At 36.6% G+C, this 14903-nt stretch overlaps 1 protein-coding gene across 1 annotated transcript; it reads left to right on the forward strand.

Moving 5' to 3' along the window:
- The first annotated feature begins 484 nt into the window (after positions 1 to 484).
- LOC115418284 (podocin-like) lies at positions 485 to 14193 on the forward strand. Its single transcript, XM_030132698.1, has 9 exons — positions 485 to 515; positions 2822 to 2891; positions 6072 to 6472; positions 7426 to 7529; positions 7614 to 7686; positions 7849 to 7931; positions 11873 to 12132; positions 13787 to 13865; positions 13987 to 14193. The coding sequence occupies exons 1-9, from the start codon at positions 485 to 487 to the stop codon at positions 14191 to 14193; spliced, it is 1308 nt and encodes a 435-aa protein (XP_029988558.1).
- Positions 14194 to 14903: the final 710 nt, after the last annotated feature.

The following is a 14903-nucleotide window of genomic DNA, read 5'->3' on the forward strand; positions in this document are numbered from 1 at the left end:
GTATACCAAGTTTGAAGTTAATCAGAACTGGAGTTTCAGAGAAAAAGACGATTGAAATGTTTTCCCCATAAGAGCCCATGTTAAATTTTCCATAAGTTCCCGGATCCAGAAGAAGATCCTGATCAGCATGTGGACATTATGATTTGGTCATCTCCCAATCAGGGCTAGACTGTAGAAATTTACACTGGATATCATATATATATATATATATATATATATATATATATATATATATATATATATATATATATATATATATTTACTGAGTTATTGCATCGATCCACTTCCTATCTCTTATAATGGGAAAATTTTTCAAGTCACACCAAATCCAGAATCAGATCCGGATCCAAACAATTTCATTAACTTTTACTGACATAATCATAAAGAAGCTGTATACCAAGTTTGAAGTCAATTGGAATTGTAGTTTTGAAGAATGAGATGATTGAAATTTTTGCAACGGACAACAGACAACGACAGACGTCGCATGACGACAAAAGCCTACGGCCTGTCGGCTGGTAAGCTAAAATCTGTAAATATCACATTCACTTCTCCCACTGGAATGAAAAGGACAGGATCTGGTCTCCGAAAGGGAAAGTGCAGCTGTCTTTATCTCAACCTAATTTCTCACAAGGTCAGAAGTTTGGAAAAGAAAAAATGTACCAGCTGTTGCTACAGATTTGATGATATCACTGCTATCAAAATAATCAAGATTAGAGTAATAAAACAAAAATCCCCCCAAATAAAGGATCTGTTCTGTAATTTTAGGGGTTTCTCCTTGACCTCATTCTCTAACATATATCCCTACACCTAAAGGGCGAGGTCAAGGGCATCACAGATGGACCACCCACTACATTTTGATTCATAACTTTTGAACCAGACAAGTTTAAGACAAATATTACACATATTTGGAAAGGTCTCAGTGCCATCTTAAACATACTCACAGGGCAAAATTTTGTTTTAAATATTTTTAAATGAAAAATATCAAAAAATACTGCGTCACAGATGGACAAACAATTAAGGTCTATTTTTTGCAAAAATTACAAAGTTTACAAAAGTGAAGCTCCTCTGACATTTTCATCCTCAAATGTATTCAGTGTATACCTTAAACCCTCTATTTTACAACCAAACAGGCAGAGGGAAAAATATTTGATCAAACCTAAATAGTAAGAGTTTTTGACAAATGGCAGCGTCACAGATGTTTACGCAGATGGACAACAAAAGTAAATATCGAATGAATAATTTTTTATTTCAATTATCAATATCGCATACATTTTTTTTTTTTTTACAATATTTACAACATAAAATATTAACACTTTATTTAAATGTATTTTGCATAGATATATGCCTTTATTAATTTTAAACAGTGTGTTTAGAATACGACATAAATATAATTGTCAAATATAAATGTATTTGGAATAAATTTCATTTATTTATGAGAGTTTATAAAATGAACCCAGAGTGACAGCAGAAAAAATACATTTTTCTGAAAATATAAGTAAATATCTACCCAAAAATATAAGTTTGGTGTTATTATAATTTAATGTTTTTGACCAGATGTTAACCTTCCTTTGATTTGGCCCTAAAATACTTTTGGTGAGAATCAGTGCAGTAATTTTTATGCAGTTCTTCACACAGAACTGCATATTTATCATATTAACTCAATGGGAGGAGTGAAATTATGAATTGCAATCTGTGTAATCCTTCAAAGTTCAGAAGAGTTGTATTTTTTTCGTTATGTACTTAAGAGCTGAATTACATCCATAGTGAGTGTATTAGAAACCGTAAAATGCGTATTTTCTACTTGATTGGGTCAAAATAAGAGTTAGCAGAGAATCAACTACAAGTTAGCAACCTCGCGGCTAGCTAGTTAATTAGCTAGCTAACATACCTGGTCGTCGCAATTACGCTGCTACAAAAACACAAACACAAAAAAATATTGTTTCTAACACAAAGGCTATCGAATACACATGCCACTACCTAAATTGGACGCTATATTTCCATACATTCTGCCGTGTTTTCTTGTCTTTTCTGACCTTTTTCTCCGCGTTGCTAAAACTCTGCAGCCGAAAACTCCGTGCACGTTGTTAGCTTAACTTTCAATGTCCAAACCACGTCGCCATTAGCTCCTTATTTCTATCACAATTTGCACAAACTATAAATATTTTAGGTAACAACTGTATTAGAGTTATGTTTGCATGTATTTGTCAGTTAAAGTCACTTAATTCATCCTCTCACCTGTGTCAGATCCCAGGGAAATTGATGCCGCAGTGGTTCCCTCCTAAAGTGAGTGGTGTTGAATGCAGAAACACAAGGGCCGAGCCCCACCCACCACCAGAGTCAGCCACGCCCAGTTCCGGACAGGCCTTTCTGGGTCTCCCTGTAGTGTGTCCATCTACAACAGAACTGCATTCACACTGAAAACACAGAGGATAGTTTGTGTGTCGCGCGAACGTGACGTGCGGAAAATAGACGCGGGGAGCCGGCACGAGAGTTCGCGGGCGGCTCCGCGCGCCGTCTATTCCCAAACTGCAGGGGGCAGTGTGCCACAAACACACGTCTATCACAGTAAAAAAAAAAAAAAAAAAAAGAAAAATAATCAGTTCGTTTTCTGTTTTCACAGTTATCAATGGACTTACTTCCTCCGGAGGGAAGTTTGTGTCTGTTTCCCTGTGTTTAATAAAATTCCAGAACCAGCTCAACTCTTTCAGAATCCGTGGGTCTCCACTTCTGCCTTTGGTCTTTTTTGCCTTTTCATATCTGTCCTGAATGTTTTTCCAGTTTTTCTTTGCCCATTCCTCCTCTTTGCCGACTGTCGCTGCAGTTTCCCTCCATGCCTTGCTGACCCCACGGCTGTGTCGGTGTTCCCAGTGTGACCAGTCCTCCCAGTGCCTGTACTTCTGCACTTCCACCACCAGGAGCTCCTGACTGTCGGCCATGTTGTCCGCGCGCCTCTTACAAACTTTCTGAGGTGAGCGACGCGGAAAGTTTCCGCTTGAGATGAGCCGCGCGAAGGGGCGGGGCTGTGAAAATGACGTCAGTTGACCGCGTGAAGCCGCGCAGAGCTCGCTGACGCGGTAAACATAAAGCAGCTTTAGACTGGCACGTGCAGACATGTATCAGAACTAAAACGTATTCATTTAAATCCATTTAACTTATATTTATTCACACATTCGACTATATCCACAAATGAGCTGACTATACTTAATATTTTCTAGTGCACAGGTGTCAAACATGCGGCCCGGGGGCCAAATCCAGCCGACCAAAGGCTCCAGTCCGGCCCTTGAGATGAATTTGTGAAATGCAAAAATTACACTGATAACACTGGGTTACAAAAAAATGTTTTTTGCAAGTTCTCTAGGTTTTTTCAACTGAATTAGGACCATTTTGCACCGCAAATCCAAAAATGACATCTGTTTTTCTCAATCAGGTCAGGCTTTTTTGCTAATTTGATTCTGAAAAATTTGATCTTCTCACAAAATTGATTACATTTTTGTGACTTTATCAGTTGATTTTTTTTTTTTTTTTTTTTTTATAGTTCTCACCCAAAATAGGTTTTAAGAGAAAAAAAATCATTTTCTAACAGGATTCCTGTTAGGTACAATGGTGTATTCACCGTAGATGTAGCAGAATACATCAGGCTTATTTTTGCAAGATCTTCTAGTCGAAGCCATTTCATTCACCTGTAATATTAAAAAAACATTAATCATAATTTGGCAAAAGTAAAATCTTCAGAACTCATTTATTGCAAGAAATATGAAAGAATTTTGTATCATATGATGTGAAAATGCCCATAAATGTAAGCAAAAATGTTAAAAAGCTAATATGTAGCATAGTTCAGAAAGTTGACCTGATTGAGCAAAATGAATGTGATTTTTGGATTCCGCACACCAAAATTATCCTAAATCAGCTGAAAAAACTTAAACAATAAATTTGTTGTTGACCAGTGTAATAATCCTTTTAGTTCCAGTTCCACATTCAGACCAATTCAATCTCAAGTGGGTCAGACCAGTAAAAAACTATCATAATAACATATAAATAATGACAACTCCAAATGTTTCTCTTTGTGAATGTAAGTATTTTCATGACTTTACACTAAAACAAAGAATAATTTTGCTAAAAATATATATATATATATATGAATAACCTGAAATATCTTTAGAGAAGTACAATTTTAACAATATTCTGCCTGTTACTCAATGTTTTGTGTGTTTTGTAGATCCACTGTGACCTGTAAGTCATAATGTACATGTGTAAATGATAAACTGAGGCATAATGTTGCTAATATTACACTTATTTTTTAATGTTTGTTAATGTTATTCACATCGTTTGAAAGAATAGTTTGTAGATGTAAACCTTTTCATAATGTAAATTTACTTTTTTCACTCTAAAACATACAGAAAAGTTTAGAGTTGACATTATTTATATATCATTATGCTATTATTTTACTGGTTCAGCCCACTTCAGATCAAATTTAGCTGAATGTGGCCCCTGAACTAGAATGAGTTTGACACCCCTGTTCTAGTGCATTCTAATGAATCTTTTAAAGTATATTTGACATCCAGGCTTACAGTGCATGTAAAAACCATTTTAACTGAATGTGTCATTGTAGGTAGGTCAGGGCTGTTGAAGTGTTTGATGGTCAGAAGTTTCCAAAGAATTTCACATGACAGAATAATGTCTTTATACAAAACACAGCAGAGATCCACTACAAGCAGGAAAAATAACACTTAGGGTAGATTTCAGAATTTTATGTACTTTTCTTGATGTAGCAGAAAAAATCCCAAATATCTTCAGTTAATAGTTACTTTTCGAGCAATACATACGTTCTTCTAGTGATACTTTCATAATTTTGCTCAACTAAGTCAAGTACTTCCCATTATGGTATTCGTATTTGTACATTAGTAAAGGATCTGAACACGTCCATAAACCCCTGAATACTGGTCTTACAGTCTTACATCCCCTGATCAGAGGCTTAAACACACAGAAGAACAACATGTGGGATTCACAATTAATTAAGTTTTCACATGGGAGGGTGTTGTGTTCTTTTACCTGGAAAAGCACAGGAAAAAAAAAACAAAAACAACCTCATTTCATTGGACAGGAGTCACGCCTGAGTCTGCACATTCACTGTGACTCCCAGAGCACACATGATGTAATTTGTCCGAACTGTAAACACCGGATGATGGAGTCCAGATGGCAGCGCTTTTACTGGAACAGGATTTAATCTGAACAAAAAAGGAAATAAACCCAGAAACACTGGGAATTAGCAGAAAGCAATTAGTAATTTTATTGTATATGGTTTTAATTATGCTGTTGTCATGGTATCTGTCTGTCTGTCTGTCTGTCTATTAAAAGATTAAAATAAAATAAAAAATTATGAAAAAGACAAAGATGTTATAAACTGGGATAAAATGTACATAAAAATGAAATAAGTTGAAAATATAAAGATGGGAAAGATAAAAACCGAGCTACAAGATGCATACAGACAAAAAACATACCTGGTATGTCTGATTTTGTGGCTGATTTTTCTTTATTTATTTTCATTTTACACACTCTAGTATTCACATCCAGAAATGAAAATACATAAAATGATCTGAGTTCTCATTCAACAAGATGAAAATGAAAAGGACAAAACAAGACAACGATGATGTAAAAGAATAAAAGAGATGTTACAAGATAATAACAGCATAAAATATTAAGATAAAATAAAAATGATGAAAAAGACAAAGGTGAAGATTTTATACAATGGAGTAAAATATACATACAAATTTAATAAGTTGAAAATATAAAGATAGGAAAGATAAAAACGAGCTACAGATGCATCCAGACAAAAAACACACCTGTTCCATTTGATTTTGTGACTGATTTTTTTAAAAATGTTTTTACTTAATTTTACATACTCTAGTATCCATAAATTAAATGCATAAAATGATCTGAGGTTTCATTCAACAAGATGAAAATGTTAAAATATTTTGTGTTTATCACCTGGCAATCTAAATGAATCTAGTTTTTTTGTCCAAATAACTCTGCGTACATTGTTTTACTGTTGTTTTTCTAATTGTTCTGAGTAGGTGGCGCTCCCACTGCTGTCCCACTCCCACACTCAGTTTAATTTACCTCAGTGAAAAAAGTGCAGAGGTGGTTCATGTTCCAGATCTGAAGTCAGTGGAACAAAGTGGTGCCAGCATGGAGACGCCCTCCCATGTGCACCGTCAGGATCCATCCAGACCCAGAGTGATGCCCAGGAAGGACAGGAGCCACCACCAAAGGGCCCCCAAAGCAGCCCGGGTCCCCAGGCCGTCATCGAAAATGGAGATGAAGGAGGAGAAGAAGGAGAAGAAGGAGAAGAAGGAGCAGGAGACGGAGGTGAAGGTGAAGGTCAGGTCGACCGTGGTGGACATCGACAGTGTGAGAAAGGAGGAGGTGAAGGAGGAGAACCTGGGTCTGCTGGAGGCAGCTGAACAGGAGGACGGTGAGTAGAATAGAATAGAATAGAGAAAAAAAATAGAATAGAATAGAGCAGAATAGAACAGAATAGAAAAAATAGAATACATAGAACAGAATACAATAGAAAAATAGAATAGAATAGAACAGAATAGAAAAAATAGAATAGAGCAGAACAGAATAGAACAGAATACAATAGAAAAATAGAATAGAATAGAACAGAACAGAATAGAAAAAATAGAATAGAGCAGAACAGAATAGAACAGAATACAATAGGAGAAATAGACTAGAACAGAAAAGAAAAGAAAAAATACAATAGAACAGAATAGAGTAGAAAAAAGAATACAATAGCAGAATAGAATAGAATAGAATAGAATAGAACAGAATAGAGTAGAAAAAAGAATACAATACAATAGCAGAATAGAATAGAACCGAAAAGAATAGAATAAAATAGAATAGAACAAAATAGAATAGAACAGAATAGAATAGAAAAATAGAATACAATAGACTAGAATATTCTTTATTGTCACTGCGTGTTCAATGAACATAGGAGTGCTACACCAGTCAGTCCAACAATATGAATAAAACACTAATACTTAAGAAAATAAGAATGGAGCAAATATAAAATTCTTAAATCTAAAACTAAAATAGAATATAAAATAAATACATTTTCTTTTTTCTCTTTATATTTGTTTCACATGTGTATATTTTCAGCCTGTTGTCCCTGCACTTTATTTTTGTATCTGCTGCTAACTGTGAAATATCAGGATAAATAAAGCCTTATCTTACCTTATATCTTATCTTATCTTATCAACAGTAAACTTATTGCACATAATTCACATTACACAGGATTATTGCACATTATTGGAAGTAATTGCTCAAGGGTACACTGAGCGAAGAACACCAGAGTTCTTAGTTTTTGCAGTTATTTAATGCCTATGTGGGTGGGTATATTGAATGTCATGATGCACATCTCTGCAGGTCTAAAGCGTAAGAACCTGAATGTGTTGGAGTGGCTGCTGATGGTCTTGGTCCTGGCTCTGGTTCTCCTCTTCCTCCCTCTGTCCATCTGGTTTTGTGTCAAAGTAGGAATCACTGACGATGACTATGGTGTACCACGGAGAGGTGACAGGTGGGAGGTGACGCTGTGGTTTTGGTTTGATTGACAGGTGGTGAGGGAGCATGAGCGGGCGGTGGTCTTCAGACTGGGTCATCTACTGAGGGGAAAACCCAGAGGACCAGGTTGGAACTGTTTTAAAACTGTCAGACAAATGTAGTGGAGTAGAAGGATAACTGCATGAAACTGGAATACAGATCAGCAGAGTTAGAGCGATGACCTACAACTGTACTTTAAGACTGACTGGATGACATTCTGTTGTGTTTGTCGTTCATTCTCTCCTCCAGGCCTCCTGTTCTACCTCCCCATACTCGATGTGTGTCACATAGTCGACATCCGGCTGAAAATGCTGAAGGTTCCTCCTCATACGGTACAAAAGTTGTGTTTAGTTCTGTGCCGATACAAGAATAAGGCCCAATCCCAATTCACCCCTTGGCCCCTCCCCCTTAGCCCTACCCCTCCATTTTGAATGTTCATGTGAAGGGGTAGGGGTGTCCCGATTCTCAATGAGTCGGAGGGAAAAGGCTGGGGGGCTGTTTGGCCCTCGAAACAGAGATTTTTTTAGGACCAGGGGTATGAGAAATCTCCTCTAATTCTGTTTGAATCATCAGCAAGATGGAGGTAAACACAACAAAAAAGTGCAGCACTGTGATGAAAGAAACACACAAATGAACATATTTTCTACATAAATAACTTAATCATTTGATCGTCCGTTTAATGTTGTTTCAATGTGTTATAGATCGCATTTCTGCGGTTTGCAGTTGATAGTCGCAAAAAGACGACCAAAGCCCATGGAACAGAGACGGTTACAGCTGTTGACGGCATGGAGAATTATTTCGCTAACAAAGTTGTCGCATTTGTTTATAGCGGCATCGATGACTGCTGATGACGCAACAGATCTTGAAGGATTGTCCCATTTCAGAGGGGAGTGTTTCAACCCCAACCCATTGCAACTCCATTTCAAAGGGTAGTGCCAAGCGCAAGGGGGAGGGGTAAGGGGGAGGGCCAAGGGGTGAATTGGGATGGGGATTGGGCCTAAGACCACCGTCAGAGGATAGAATGACCATTTCTAAAAATGTTCAAAACCTTTGAACCATTATATAGTAAATAAATACATAAATAAAACAAAATAAAATAAAATAAAAGTTTAAAAAATATATAAATATAATAACCAGTCTAAGATGACATATTATCGTCCAATGCTGGGTCATGTTTCTAGGACACTGGTGGAATGCAAAGCTTACAGCTGCACAAACAACAAGTGCGGACACATGCTTTTCACTCAATCTGTTTCACTGACTGCTGCTTGTTTACTCACACTAAATCACCCAGAGTCAGTAGCTGGGTTTCCATTAGTTTTCCGCAGAATTAAAGTGATATTTCTACAATTTGGGTAAAGTGCAATTGCTACTTGTAGGTGTTTCCATTGATTAGTGTTTGGCTTCTGATGTGTGATTCGAGTAAAGTCCCGTTTTGTGACATAATTCTGGTCCAGTCCTGTCTAGTTGTGTTCAAACAGTCATTTAAGGCAGATGTTTCACTCAGTTTGATCCAAACCTCCACGGTGTTGCCACTGTAGCGTGGGTTCATCTACTGCTACTGCACTGACTGTCTTCAACTAAAGAAGAAGGGAACGGAGAATCAGCCCAAGGAAAAGTCCTTATTTTTGGCAGCGGACACGCACGACGGATTTATGGGAGAGAATTGTACATCAGGAATTCACCAACCAGTTGTGGATCCAGAATTTCCCAATGACCCGGGTACCGTTTACTGAACTGTGTGACGTTACTGAACCTCTGGTGTCCCTAGACTTGTCCTGCCCTGGGGAAGCACTTCCTCCACTAAAGCCAGTGTCTGTTGGCCTGAACAAACTAGAACCATCTGTTCTGAGTCCAGGGTCGTAGGGGAGACATTTGGACTGAGCAAAACCACATGGGTCAAAATGAACTAACTGTGTTTCCATCACACTTAAGCGCTGTACTTCTGTATCGAAACGCCTCAAAACCACCTCATGAGAGCGGAAAAACTTTTTTGTGATCTTGGACGGTTTTTGTGACATTTCTATGTTCCCATTACCAGTTTTCTGTTGCACAATTTCTATTTGTGCATTTTTGAGGATAATAGAAACCCAGCTAATGATAGTAGGTCATGTACGGTGGGTAATGGCTGGCCCCCAGTAGGTTCTGCCCCGCCCCTACTTCACATAATAAAAAGGTCCAGTGTGGTGCATTTATGGTGATCCTTTACCGAATTTGCACCTCTCTTTCTTAAACATAATACACAAAGCACAATTAATGTCGTAAGCATGACCAGTACAGGTACACTTTAAATAATAAATAAATGAACAAATATGAATGAAATAGCAAATAGTTAATAATGTGAGAAATAATAAAAACATTTACCAAAACAAATGAAAAAGAATTCAATAAACAACAAAATAAACCAAACAAAAACAGTTGACGTAAAAGGAACAAGAACAAATAAGTAAAATGAACAAAAAACAATAAGAAAATGCACAAAATAACAAATTATACTGTAAAAAAATAGATATAATTGGCAAATGACAATGGATGGAGACCCTTCAGTTCATGATGTATTTTGCTGAAAAAGTCCCTTTTTCTTCAGTTTTCTGTTTCTGATATAACAATCATCTTTAATCTGAGCTTATATGAACATCTAGTTTATCAATGAATTAAATATAGGAAAAATACCTGATTTCCACATAAAAATACAAAATACAGAGGATAATATTAGAATAAATGGCGATGAATCACTTAAATAGGGATACAAGTAGAGAAAAATTCACTTGGGAACTACCACAGAAGTAGCTCTGGGACTTTATGGGTTAATCACTGCAGTAATTATCCAGTGGGATAATATTAACTCTTTGCTGAGTTAAACTTTTGAAACTTTTATTTCTTTTATCTTTGGTCTGTTGTGTGTCTGAGTCAGTGCTTTTCAACCTTGGGGTCAGGACCCCACGTGGGGTCGCCTGGAATTCAGATGAGGTCGCCTGAAATTTCTATTAATTAATATAAAAAAAAAAAAGAAAAAAAATCACTAATAAAAAATATATAGTGAGCTGAGAGAGACAATCCCAGTCCATAAAAATCGGTGTATCATTCATTCATTCGTTTTTCAACTTAAAACCAAAAATCAAAAAACACTTGTTTTTTTGTGTTTCATTTTCAAAACCACAATGAAAAACAGATAACAGTTCATTTTTCCATTTCCCGATTTTGTGCTCAAATGAAAAATGGAAAAAAACGGATAACGCCCGTTTCATCCCATTTTGCTATTTTCAATATAGTTAAGTTTTCTGCCCCAGAAATAGTCATGACTAGGGGAAAAAATAAACAAACGGAATTTTCCGAATTAATGAGATACGGTTTTCTGAAAAAAAAAAAAAAAAAAATTAATTTTTAAATTTTTTGTGTGAATGCAATACGCTTCCGTACATATCAAACAGCTGCTTAATTATAGCAAAAACATTCCTCCAGTCCGGCCATGATTCCCTTTGTTTATTTTTTCCCTTGTAACGACTACTTTCGGGTCAGACGACTGAACTAAATTGAAAATAGCAAAATAGGATGAAACAGGCGTTATCCGCTTTTTCCATTTTTCATTTGAGCACAAAATCAGGAAATGGAAAAACTAACCGTTATCAGTTTTTCATTCTGGTTTTGAAAATGAAAAACAAAAAAACAAGTTGTTTTTTTGTTTTTTGATTTTTGGTTTTAAATTGAAAAACGAATGAACGAATGATACACGGATTCATAAAGGACATGACAAACTGAGAGTCTGAAACTGCAGCACTGTGGTTCTGTTTATCTGTCAAATGTTCATTGTGGTCAGTCTCAGATGTTGCAGCTCTTTCATAATTCACAGTTTGAGTTCTTGTTTGTTCAGTATTAATTGTCAGCCTTGTAAATCACAGCTGGACTGACTGTACATATCCTGACCAAGGAAAATTCAATTCTCCCTTTGTGCAGTAATCTACACCTGGCTTTACTGCCTCTGTCTAGAATAATATACATTATATAGACTAAATGTCATCTTAAATTGTTTATTTGCAACAGAGTATAGCAAACTATTACATGATCAAAAACAAATTAATTTTAGCAAAAAAAAAAAAAAAAGGCCTCAGTTTTTAATGTCTGGGGTCGCCAGAAATTTGTGATGTTAAAATGGGGTCAGGAGCCAAAAAAGGTTGGGAACCACTGGTCTAAGTCCTGACTGATCATTTCCACCCACTGTGCTTTGTGTTGCCTTCTCATATCCAGTGTGTTTCTGTTGTGTGTCTGTGTCCAGGTGGTGACAAAGGACTTGGCGAGGCCGGAGCTGAGCGCTGTGTGTTACTACCAGATAGAGAACGTGGCTCTGTGCAGCGCAGCCCTGTCCGGTCTGACCCCGGTCCTGCAGACCCTGGTCCAGGCGGCCGTCAGAGACGTCGCCGCCCAGCACACCTTTAACCACATCCTGCTGCACCGGAGGAGGATGGGTCAGCAGATACACACCGCTGTGGACGCCGTGGCCTGTCGCTGGGGCATCAGGGTGGAGAGGGCCGACATGTACGTTACAGACCGTCTGTTATTCTAAAACAGGGACAGCAAAGTGGGCCTTAAGTGGACCAGGCCAGGAAAATAATAGAAAAATAGCCTGTAAATATGGACAATTCCAAATGTTTCTCTTTGATTTAGTGCAAAAAAGGCAAAGAAAATTATGAAAATATGAAAAAAAATCTACTTCACAAGCATTCCTTTCATAAAATTAACGGATAACCTGAATTTTTGAGAAAAATAAGTCCAATTCTAACAATATTATATCTCAACTCATCATTTATACATCTGAATTACAGATCATAGAGGATCTACAAAGGCGCAAAACATTTAGTAAGTGGACCGGACCAGGAAAATAATAGAAAAATAGCCTGTAAATATTGACAATTCCAAATGTTTACAGACTGTCTCTTATTCTATTACATGGACGTCAAAGTGGGCCTTAAGTGGACCGGACCAGGAAAATAATTTTAAAAAATAGCCTGTAAATAAGGACAATTCCACATGTTTCTCTTTGATTTAGTATAAAAAAGGCAAATAAAATTATGAAAATATGAAAAAAAATCTACTTTACGAGCATTCCTCTCACAAAATTAATGAATAACCTGAATTTTTGAGAAAAATAAGTGCAATTCTAACAGATCACAGAGGATCTACAAAGGCACAAAACATTTAGTAACAGGCAGAATACTGAGTTAATATCAATGATATGATATGATATAAATTAAATGAGTTGGACATCATTGACTGTTAATGTTTTCATTGTAAATTTTGCACTTTCATGTTCATCCCACAGACCAGATTGGAATCTGAGGTGGCCCGGTTTTGGTCCACAGGCCGTATGTTTGACACCCCTGTTCTAATCCATTAGGGGTTAGCGCTGGCTGTGATGTCATGACATGATCACGCCTTCAAAGCGATTCAGGAGGAAAGAAAAAGGGACTGTCTGTGTTCAATGGTGAAATACAATTTATATTACAAAAAACAAATCTAAAAAAAAAAAACCTTAATTTTATGTTGTTGCCCGAAATTGTAGTTTGCAAATTTCCAAAAAAAAAAAAAAAAATTTGAGTACTTAAACTACAAAAAATTACCCAAATAGTAGTATTACTTGACGCTGCACAAAATATGAATGTAGTTGAACTACCAGCAAGTTATAGCAAAATGTATTTGAACTCCATGTGGTTTAAGTTTCCCCAACTCTGAATATGGTCATGCACATACAGTTGTGGAAAAAATTATTAGACCACCCCTTGTTTTCTTCCATTTCTTGTTCATTTTAATGCCTGGTACAACTAAAGGTACATTTGTTTGGATAAATATACTGATAACAACAAAAATAGCTCGTAGTAGTTTAATTTCAGAGCTGATATCTATCCATTTAACATGTTTTCTTGATAATAACCAAAATCACTTCAGTTCTTCCATCAATATTTATGTCATTGTACTGAGAAAAACAGTGCTTTTATTCATTCCATGTTTTCTTTTCTGTCTGTTTTAGTCACATGATACACACAGGAGTTAGGACTGGATTGCATAACCGTTGTTTTTGATGACTTTTGGTGGTCTCATAATTTTTTCTGCGACTGTATCTCTACCATGTATCTGTACTGGGTGATCTTCTTGCTGACCAGGCTGGTTTTGCTTGTGTTTGTGTTTCTGTCAGAGACGAACTCAGTTTTCCTGCAGAGTTCCATCACAGACTCTCTGCTGAGGCTGAGGCCAAAAAGCAGCAGCAGATCAGAGTAAGTGAATCTGAACCCCCATCACATGTCAGATCCTACATTTTCACGGATTTTATCTTCATGTTGTAAAATGTAAATGTTTGTTTTGAGCCCCACTGGTCTTCTTCTTCTACTCCTTCAGGTAAAAGCAGCAGAAGGAGAGCGAGACGCCTGGGAGGGTTTCAGAGCCTCCCTCCGACTCCTCCATCCTGCCCTGGTCCTGCCTCTGACCCCTGACCTGCTGAATTTGACCCCTGACCTTTCATCCCTCCCACCGCCTCCTCCGCCTGATGAGGAAGGAGAAGACAGAGCGTCGGAGAAGACGGGGAAAGATTCTCCGATGATGTGACGTTTGGCTTCGTCCAAACCAGGACTGTCAAAGTCCGTTTATATCAGGTTCCACATTCAACCCAATTTTGAGTGACTGATTATTTCGAATAGCAACATTTAAAACCAATACGACAAGAAAAAACAATATAAAAAACAAAACATATTGCACTTTGAAATCAATTTGATCTCCAGTGGGTCAGACCATTGATATAATAACATAAGAACCTGTAAATAATGACAAATCCTGAATTTTTGTCTTTGTTTTGGTGCAAAAAACACATTAGATTATGAAAATATTCACATTTGCAAACTACGAAAACAAAAAAAATTCTTAAGAAAAACAGTTGCAATTTTAACAATATTATGCCTCAACTTATCATTTACACGTTCATTACAGATCAGATCTACAAAGGCACAAAACATTTAATAACAGGCAGAATATTGTTAATACTGCACTTAATTTTCAGGTTGTTCATATTTGTTCAGATTATTCACATTTTATCGTTAAAGGATAGTTTGTAAATGTAAATATTTTCATAATGTAATGTTATTTTTTGCACTAAAACAAAGAGAAAAATTTGGAGTTGTCATTATTTATAGGCATAATGTAATAGTATTTTCACATTAACCCATAAAGACCCAAAGAGCCACTGGCGACCAAAACCATCTACTGACATAAACTGTTTAATACCTGTTGATCCATTAATCCTATCAATAGATGTAAATAAT

The sequence above is a fragment of the Sphaeramia orbicularis genome, chromosome 4 (genome assembly GCF_902148855.1).
Source record: "Sphaeramia orbicularis chromosome 4, fSphaOr1.1, whole genome shotgun sequence".
NCBI classification, from domain to species: Eukaryota; Metazoa; Chordata; class Actinopteri; order Kurtiformes; family Apogonidae; genus Sphaeramia; species Sphaeramia orbicularis.